This window comes from Anarhichas minor, unplaced genomic scaffold, assembly GCF_050575085.1.
Source record: "Anarhichas minor isolate MPS153535 unplaced genomic scaffold, ASM5057508v1 ptg000018l, whole genome shotgun sequence".
In the NCBI taxonomy this organism is placed as follows: Eukaryota; Metazoa; Chordata; class Actinopteri; order Perciformes; family Anarhichadidae; genus Anarhichas; species Anarhichas minor.
Genome location: NW_027466464.1, coordinates 14,574,709 through 14,583,421, shown reverse-complemented (window position 1 = coordinate 14,583,421; position 8,713 = coordinate 14,574,709). Strand labels below are relative to the sequence as shown.

General features: G+C 45.7%; 2 protein-coding genes across 5 annotated transcripts; one reads left to right on the top strand and one right to left on the bottom strand.

The window, feature by feature from the left end:
* Positions 1 to 383: 383 nt before the first annotated feature.
* setdb2 (SET domain bifurcated histone lysine methyltransferase 2) lies at positions 384 to 4,095 on the bottom strand. Of its 4 annotated transcripts, XM_076094904.1 has the most exons (12): positions 3,934 to 4,074; positions 3,763 to 3,849; positions 3,297 to 3,410; positions 3,118 to 3,210; positions 2,751 to 2,884; positions 2,397 to 2,669; positions 1,932 to 2,260; positions 1,683 to 1,852; positions 1,372 to 1,601; positions 905 to 1,108; positions 710 to 798; positions 384 to 618 (listed from the first exon to the last, which is right to left on the bottom strand). In XM_076094904.1, exons 2-12 carry the CDS (start codon positions 3,818 to 3,820, stop codon positions 453 to 455), a joined length of 1,860 nt encoding a protein of 619 aa, XP_075951019.1. In that variant the 5' UTR covers positions 3,821 to 3,849; positions 3,934 to 4,074; the 3' UTR covers positions 384 to 452. The 4 variants fall into 4 exon arrangements, 2 of the variants coding, with proteins under 2 accessions (XP_075951019.1, XP_075951020.1); XM_076094905.1 differs by having other exon boundaries at positions 710 to 793; positions 3,763 to 4,092; XR_012954739.1 differs by lacking the exon at positions 384 to 618 and having other exon boundaries at positions 710 to 793; positions 1,364 to 1,601; positions 3,763 to 4,095.
* Positions 3,227 to 8,237, top strand: LOC142952885 (uncharacterized). Its single transcript, XM_076094906.1, has 9 exons — positions 3,227 to 3,345; positions 5,384 to 5,572; positions 5,658 to 5,780; positions 5,992 to 6,224; positions 6,296 to 6,433; positions 6,508 to 6,695; positions 7,607 to 7,686; positions 7,773 to 7,856; positions 7,935 to 8,237. The coding sequence occupies exons 2-9, from the start codon at positions 5,386 to 5,388 to the stop codon at positions 8,063 to 8,065; spliced, it is 1,164 nt and encodes a 387-aa protein (XP_075951021.1). The 5' UTR covers positions 3,227 to 3,345; positions 5,384 to 5,385; the 3' UTR covers positions 8,066 to 8,237.
* Positions 8,238 to 8,713: the final 476 nt, after the last annotated feature.

Below are 8,713 nucleotides of genomic sequence, written 5' to 3'. Positions count from 1 at the left end.
GATACTTTTAACCTTCTGGACCCGAAAGCCCCCCAAACAATAAAGTTTGTTCTATTTTATTATCTATATTCTATTTTTATTTATTTTGAGTAAACATTTCATGGAGCACTCCTGTGTTTTATTATGAAAATAATAAATCCTAGAATCTAAAGTGACAGGTTACAAATTAAGTTAGAAGTTTCAAAATAAAAGATTTAGTGGCAGTTAAAAAACAGAGAATCCTCCCACACTTCCTGCAATGGAGTTTCCAAATAAAAAAGCTTTAGAGATGGACATTCATACTTGAAACACATTTTACAAAATAAAAGTCTCACAAATTCTAACTCTGAAAGGAAACCACAAACACAGTATGACAGCCTTTCAAAATAAAACAGCGAAACGGATTTTTATAAATTTAGATTTATTAAGAAAAACATAAAAAGCGTACAGAAGTGACCTGGTGGGGGGGGTGGTTACTGTGTGTCACCTTGACCTCTGACCTCACACACCTCACACAGCTGATCCTCGATGGTGAACCTTCCCTGGCAACCGCTGCTACTGCAGAGACAGGGCACTTCCTGTTTACTCTGAGAGTCGGTGGAGTAGTTCCACGTGAGCTCAGTGCCGGCCTTCACCACCCTGAGAGAGAGAGACAACGTTTATGACCACCATCACCAACACCAACAACAACAACAACAACAACAACAACAACCATCCTCCTCTTCCTCACCTGCTGGTGAAGAAGGCCACGACGGGGAAGCCGGGGTCGTGAGAGTCGGTGAAGACGTTCTGGACGAACAGGTTGGGCTGACAGCTGTGCTGTAGGGAGCAGAGTGTGAGATAGAACCATCTCTCCTGTAGTATATAATGTATATATACACATTATATATATACACAGTATATTCATTAAAATAAATCGTCTTACGTTGAGGAAGCGGCTCACGTTTCCCTCCTTGCTGGCGTCCAGGAAGTAGACGTCCTTCACCGTCTCCGTCGCTCTCTTCAGGTTCTTCAGGTTCATCCTCGTCTCCACGCCGTTCACGGAGACCTCCTTCTCCGGAGGAGGAGACGGGTCACCTGACTCACCTGGAGGAGGAGACGGAGGCTCCGGAGCACCGACCAGAACGGTCTGGAGACAGAAGGACAAGTTAAAGTATTGTTAGCTCTATTAGCACTGTTAGCACTATAAGGACTGTTAGCACAGTTAGCTGAGCTGTTGCCATGTTGAGAGCCGTGTGGAGACAATCAAAAAGCTCCCACTCTCTTATGTATTTATATGTTATATATGTATATGTTTTGTTGTACTGCTGTATTTCTACTCCGTTATAGTAGAAGTACAAAGTACAGTACAAGTACTTGATACTTGAGTTCAGTACTAGAGTACATTGGAACCTGGTCTCGGTCCTGTGGCGTAGCGGCGTCGTTGGGTCTCTGGATCACGGGGACGTGGGGGGTGGGTGACGTGGGTCGGGGGGGCTCCAGCACGGTGCTCCGCCCCTCCAGCACCGGGGGGGGCAGCCACTCGGTGACCACCTCCACCTCGTCGTCAGACGGGAGGTCAGACCTCGTCAGCTTCGGGGGCGACGGCTCGGCAGGACTCTGACTCCTCTGTAGGGTGACACCTGAACACACCGCGAGGCGTTTAAGGTCAACCGTTCACTTTAAAAGATCCTCAATCATGGCAACCATTGGCCGTGTCTCACCTGCGTAAACACACACGAACGTGCCGCGGTCCAGGTCGTCGCGGCATCGGACCCCCCAGCCTCGGCCGTCGGTCTGGAAGACCTGGAGACGGACTCGGATCCCTCTCTGGATCAGCCGGTTCTGACAGCGGGTCGGGACGCAGCCGCACCACGGGCCGCACTCGTACACGCTAAAGGACATTCAGGATCAGCGTGAGGTCACGAGGTCACTTCCTGTTTGAGCGGGTTCTGTAGTTAGCGGGTTCTCACCCTGAGGGAACCGGGTCCGGCAGCCTGTGGTGGTCATAGCGCCGCCCTACTCCGGTCAATGCGGCGCAGGCACAGCGCCGGACGTCGGCGCAGCCGTCGGTACAGTCGCAGCAGACGTGGAACAGCGCCGGGCCGCGGGTCAAGAAGCAGCCGTGTGGCCAGCGGTCCTTCCGGTAGCGGAACTCAGCGGGTCGAGCGCCGCCTTCACCGACACACAGCTGCACCGGCGTGGGCTCTAACCCCCGGCTCAGGTCCATCTCCGGGCACCGGGGGCCCGCCGGAGGGGGCGGGTCCAACTGAACCGAGGCATTAAAGGTGAAGAAGTCCACCTGGAGGGTTGAAGGCAACCAAGTACATTTACTCTACTACTTTATACATAAGAATACATCAGTCACAGTACTTGTACTCTGACAGTGGAGTACTTTCAGATTGTCGTACTTGGTCCCTGAATGCGTCGTCACAAACCTGCAGGACGTCGTAGCTCTCGGTGGCCAACAGGAAGCGCATCACGTCCTCATGGTTCCGGAGACTCTGTCCACACGGGGCCTTGTACAGGACGTCCCAGTCCTCCGGCTCGTTAGGCTCCGCCCCCTCCTCGTCCTCGCCTCCTCTCAGTGACATCATCAGCGGCACGGCGCTCAGCCTCTTAAAGCCGCAGAGCAGCGGAACCTTCAGGGGGTTCTGACCCCAGAACGCAGGGGTGCACTGAGGCATGCTGGGTAAAGAGGGCAGGCAGGCCTGAAGGGAAACAACAATACAGTGTGAAGTACAGAGTGTGTAGTACACAGTATATAGTACACAGAGTGTGTACTTGTTTACCTTGCAGCAGGAGTGAGGCTCGTACTGCAGCTGGACTGGAGTCAGAGGAGGCAGTAGCTCCTCTCGGCCTGAAGGGGGAGCTGCTGAGCTGGACGTCCCGTTAGAGGGGGAGGAGTCAGCTGGGAACAGCTCATCTGGACAGGAAGATGCCACCAGAGTAAGACACACAGGTTCTTTATTTACATAGAAATATTTATTAATTTAAACTTCGAATTCAGCCATTACACATATTCCATCTAAATAGAGACACAGAGTACTGGTTCATACTGGTCTTTACTAGTTTATACTGGTTTATACTGGTTCTTACAGGTCTTTACTGGTGTGGGTGTAATGACAGTAAAGTTTCAGAATAAAAGCCTGTGTTTACCTGAGCCGATGACCACCTGGACCACAGAGGAGTCCTGAGAGGAGACTGGAGGACCGTTGAGACTCTCCAGAAGCTTCAGACCCTGAACGTACTCTGATGGACACAAACAGGAAGTGACTGTCAGCCCAACAGGAAGTGCACTTCAATACCACCGAAGAAGAAGAACCAAGAGGCCCCACCTTTGTCTGTCGCTGTGTTCTTCTTCAGGACCCTCTTCAGGTGGTCCAGGTACTCAAACACACCACTGAAGACCTGGTCCACGTCCTCCTCGGACCAGAAGGCTTTGGCTCGCTCTGAAAGACAAAAAGACATTTAAATTAATCCTGAATATTTAAATATCTAGACCACATCAGACCTGGTCTACATCAGACCCACATCAGACCTGGTCTACATCAAACCCACATCAGACCTGGTCTACATCAGACCCACAGTATTTAGGTCCGTTAGACCTGGTCTACATCAGACCCACAATATTTAGGTCTGTTAGACCTGGTCTACATCATACCTGGTCTACATCAGACCTGGACTACATCAGACCCACAGTATTTAGGTCTGTTAGACCTGGTCTACATCAGACCCACATCAGACCTGGCTTTAACAGTAACTCAATAAGTAAAACAATAATAAGTAAACACGAGTTCTTACCGACTTCACGAGGATCTAGATTTTCCTTCATTTCCATCACTGAAACAGACGTTAGCATGCTAGCAACCAGCTAGCTTAGCCGGCTCGCTGAAAACAATCAGATGTGTTAGCTTGTTTAGCTAGCTGTTAGCTTCCATTAATGTCTTCTTATTTACGGTCTACGAGTAATACCGGAAGTTCCTCGTGAGTCGTTACGTCCTCTTTGACCGGTTGAGGACAATTTAACGTTTAATATACTAACGTTAGCATCTTACTAGCTTGGTTACACATTCGCGTTTTAACTGATTTAGGTACGTTCTCCGTTTATAATAATTCTCAACGGCCACCGTAGAATTTGGTTAATTATGCCCCCTGGTATTGTTTTCCAGGCAGCTTTTCGTTTCTTAACCTTTGTGTTTTATCGCCTGTATCACCAGAAACGTTGTTTTGCCTCATTCTTTTTTACAGATATCAAATTGTTGATTATGTAGTTTTTATTATTATAGTAAGTATATGTTCGCTGAACGCGGTATATCAGCCTGCTAGCCTTTGCTCAGGGCACTAAATTCCTTTTTAATACAACCCTTCGCTTTTTGAGTTAACCTAAATTGACCACCGTACCACTTCCGGTGTAGTTTTGTAACAGTGTAACAATAAAGTTATGCAAGTTTAAAAATGCGGAATCATTAAGAACAGAAAACCACAGCGAGAGGTGAGTTATATTATAAATACTATGTTAAATATATATTATACAACATGAAGTTCTGTTGGTACTTATTAGATATATATAATATGACATGAAGTTCTGTTGGTACTTATTAGATATATATAATATAACATGAAGTTCTGTTGGTACATATTAGATATATATAATATAACATGAAGTTCTGTTGGTACTTATTAGATATATATAATATAACATGAAGTTCTGTTGGTACTTATTAGATATATATAATATAACATGAAGTTTTGTTGGTACTTATTAGATATATAGAATATAACATGAAGTTCTGTTGGTACTTATTAGATATATAGAATATAACATGAAGTTCTGTTGGTACTTGTTAAATATATAGAATATAACATGAAGTTCTGTTGGTACTTGTTAAATATATATAATATAACATGAAGTTCTGTTGGTACTTATTAGATATATATAATATAACATGAAGTTCTGTTGGTACTTATTAGATATATAGAATATAACATGAAGTTCTGTTGGTACTTGTTAAATATATAGAATATAACATGAAGTTCTGTTGGTACTTGTTAAATATATATAATATAACATGAAGTTCTGTTGGTACTTATTAGATATATAGAATATAACATGAAGTTCTGTTGGTACTTATTAAATATATATAATATAACATGAAGTTCTGTTGGTACTTATTAAATATATATAATATAACATGAAGTTCTGGTGGTACTTATTAGATATATAGAATATAACATGAAGTTCTGTTGGTACTTATTAGATATATAGAATATAACATGAAGTTCTGTTCGTACTTATTAAATATATATAATATAACATGAAGTTCTGGTGGTACTTATTAGATATATAGAATATAACATGAAGTTCTGTTGGTACTTATTAGATATATAGAATATAACATGAAGTTCTGTTGTGGTGCAGCAGAGATGACTCAGGTGAGGCGGTCGGTGAGCAGTGCATTGTGGGGGATGTGTGCGGGTGACTCCATGTCCATGCCGGTCCACTGGTACTACGACGTGGACGATATCAGGAGGGACTTCGGAGGCTGGATCGCCGGCTTCACGTCCCCCAGAGACCGGCACCCGTCCAGCATCCTCAGCCTCTCCAACACCGGTACGAAGACCTGGACCATCAAGACCTGGAGACCCTGTTTATGTTCTTGTGGTTTAACGGGACACTTTTTGTTCTGGTGTTCCAGCCGGTAGCGGTCGGACCGCCTGGTCCTCCGGCGCCAAGCGACCCGATGTGGTCGGTAACGTGATCCTCCACGACAAACTGGACCTGTGGAAGACCTCCAAAGGCTCGGTCCACTACCATCAAGGTACTGAGTACTAGTATTGATACTGTGTACTGATACTGAGGAGTCTGTAGTGATATCTGTTGTTGGTCTGTAGTGATCTCTGTTGTTGGTCTGTAGTGATCTCTGTTGTTGGTCTGTAGTGATCTCTGTTGTTGGTCTGTAGTGATCTCTGTTCCTGGTCTGTAGTGATCTCTGTTCCTGGTCTGTAGTGATCTCTGTTGGTGGTCTTCAGGTCTTCAGTCCGGGGACAACACCCTGAACGTCCTTTGTTCCCTCCGAGTCGCCCGCTCACTCGTCGACGGATGTTTCGGCGACGTCTCTCAGCCGGACGCCAGAGCCACCGTCCTGTCGGACTACGTCCACTTCCTGACGACGCCCGGCTCGCACTGCGACACCTACGCCGAGTCCTCCCACCGCTCCTTCTTCTCCAGCTGGCAGGACAGCAGGCCGACCTCACCCCGTCATGTAAAACAAACGCACCCTCACACAACCACCAGCTGTGTTTCTTAAGTACTGAACCTCTTTTTGTTTTTCAGGTTCTGGCATTTGCAGAAAAACGCAGCCGGCAAAAGTTGAGCTCCTCGTTTCCAGACAGCCAGCTGGACGCCATCGGCTGCCTTCCCATGATCCTCCCCTTCATCCTGCTGTCCACCTCGGCCAATGAGGAGCAAGCTGTGGGTTTCTAACGCACCTTTAAACACAAAGAGGACGTTCTCCGTCTGACCTTTGACATCTCGCCTGTCTCCAGGTCTCAGCAGCCGTGGAGTACGTGAAGCTCACCCATCCCCACCCGAAGGTGCCCGAGTACATGTCGATCTACGGCCGGGCGCTGCACGCCGTTCTGGGCGGAGCCAGCGTCCGGCAGCAGGCAGAGCGCGCTCTGAAGAAGTTGGACGCCTGGGATGACTGCCGCAGCTACGGACGCAAGGCGGCCAGGTTCGAATGCGCCGCCGGCACGACGAGATCGAACCGTTTCAGTCTTCAGTGACCCGTGTTCGTGGTCTTCAGTGACCGCGTTCATGGTCTTCAGTGACCCGCGTTCGTGGTCTTCAGTGACCCATAGTCTTCATTGACCCGTGTTCGTGGTCTTCAGTAACCCGTGTTTGTGGTCTTAAGTGACCCGTGTTCGTGGTCTTCAGTGACCCGCGTTCGTGGTCTTCAGTGACCCGCGTTCGCGGTCTTCAGTGACCCGCGTTCGTGGTCTTAAGTGACCCGTGTTCGTGGTCTTCAGTGACCCGCGTTCGCGGTCTTCAGTGACCCGCGTTCGTGGTCTTAAGTGACCCGTGTTCGTGGTCTTCAGTGACCCGCGTTCGCGGTCTTCAGTGACCCGCGTTCGTGTTCTTCAGTGACCCGCGTTCGTGGTCTTCAGTGACCCGCGTACGTGGTCTTTAGTGACCTGCGTTCGTGGTCTTCAGTGACCCGTGTTCGTGGTCTTCATTGACCCGTGTTCGTAGTCTTCAGTGACCCATTACATTACATTACATTACAGTCATTTAGCAGACGCTTTTATCCAAAGCGACTTACAATAAGTGTATTCAACATCGGTTTTCGAGAGAACAACTAGTCACCAGAAGTAATAAGTGCATGTCCTTTCCTCAAACAAGCGTCTAAGAGCATAAACCAGAGCCAATGTACAGTGCAGAAACAAACGAATGCAATAAGTGCCACAAACTAATATGAAAACAATAAGTGCAATAAGCTAGTATGAATACAATCAGTACCCGTGTTCGTGGTCTTCAGTGACCCGTGTTCGTGGTCTTTAGTGACCCGTGTTCGTCACCACTTCCTGCAGATCTTCCACAATAAAAGCTGAGCCCATTGAAGAGCTTCCTGTCTTTGTGCTGCAGGTTCCCTCGGGGTTCTGACGAGCAGTTGAAGGTCCACCAGAGCGCCGTGAACTACCTGGGCCTGGCCTGCTACACTAAAGGTCCAACCCGGCGTCATGTGATCCTGTTGAGTCGGTCATGTGACCGCTGACGAAGCTCTGACGTGTTGTTTGTTGTGACCCAACAGGAGCTCTGTCCAGCTTGTTCTATCTGGCTCACGAGTTCCACAACGACGTCGGTGGAGGAATCCTGACCAACACCAACTGTGGAGGTTCGTACAGAAGCTTTGAGTCCAGGTTTAGGGTCCAGGTTCCACCAACTGAAACTGGTTGTTGACTTCCTGTTCCAGGTGAGAACTGTAACCGCGGGGCGGCGCTGGGGGCCCTGCTGGGGGCCGGGGGGGCCATCCCACCGGAGTGGAGGGACCAGCTGAGAGACGCCCAGGAGTTCATCCCCGACATCCTGAAGGACATGGAGTGACCAGATTACCAAAATAAGTCTTTATTTAATTTATTATTTTAATTAGAAAATCAAAAATGTTTTCTTTTGTTTATGTTTGTGTGGAATGAAATAATACTTAATAAATGTATTTATACGTAATATAATGATAACAATCAGTAACAAATAAAATCCATGTGAATAATCTGAACAATGTGTCAAACTATTTATTGTCTGTATCATGAAACATTTAAGTCTTTAGTTTCTCATTCTATATACAGTGTGTATATGTATATATATATATATATGTATATATATACACACACGTGTATATGTATACATATATACACGTGTATATATACATATATACACATGTATATATGCATATATACATATATACACATGTATATATGCATATATACATATATACACATGTATATATGCATATATACATGTATATATACACATGTATATATACATACATATATACATGTATATACATACATATATATATATATACATATGTATATATATATACATATATATATGTATATATATGTATATATATATATATATATACATATATATATGTATATATATGTATATATATATATATATATACATATATATATGTATATATATATATATATATACATATATATATGTATATGTATATATATACATATATAT

Bases quoted from the DNA above. Each gene is read 5' to 3' on its own strand.
- setdb2 (XM_076094904.1), bottom strand. From the start codon at position 3,820: ATGCTAACGTCTGTTTCAGTGATGGAAATGAAGGAAAATCTAGATCCT. The intron at 3,411-3,762 runs GTAAGAACTCGT...TTTGTCTTTCAG, and splicing joins TCTAGATCCTCGTGAAGTCG to AGCGAGCCAAAGCCTTCTGG. The intron at 2,885-3,117 runs GTAAACACAGGC...CTTCCTGTCCAG, and splicing joins CCAGGTGGTCATCGGCTCAG to ATGAGCTGTTCCCAGCTGAC.
- LOC142952885 (XM_076094906.1), top strand. From the start codon at position 5,386: ATGACTCAGGTGAGGCGGTCGGTGAGCAGTGCATTGTGGGGGATGTGT. The intron at 5,781-5,991 runs GTACTGAGTACT...GGTGGTCTTCAG, and splicing joins CTCGGTCCACTACCATCAAG to GTCTTCAGTCCGGGGACAAC. The intron at 6,696-7,606 runs GTTCGAATGCGC...TTTGTGCTGCAG, and splicing joins TACGGACGCAAGGCGGCCAG to GTTCCCTCGGGGTTCTGACG.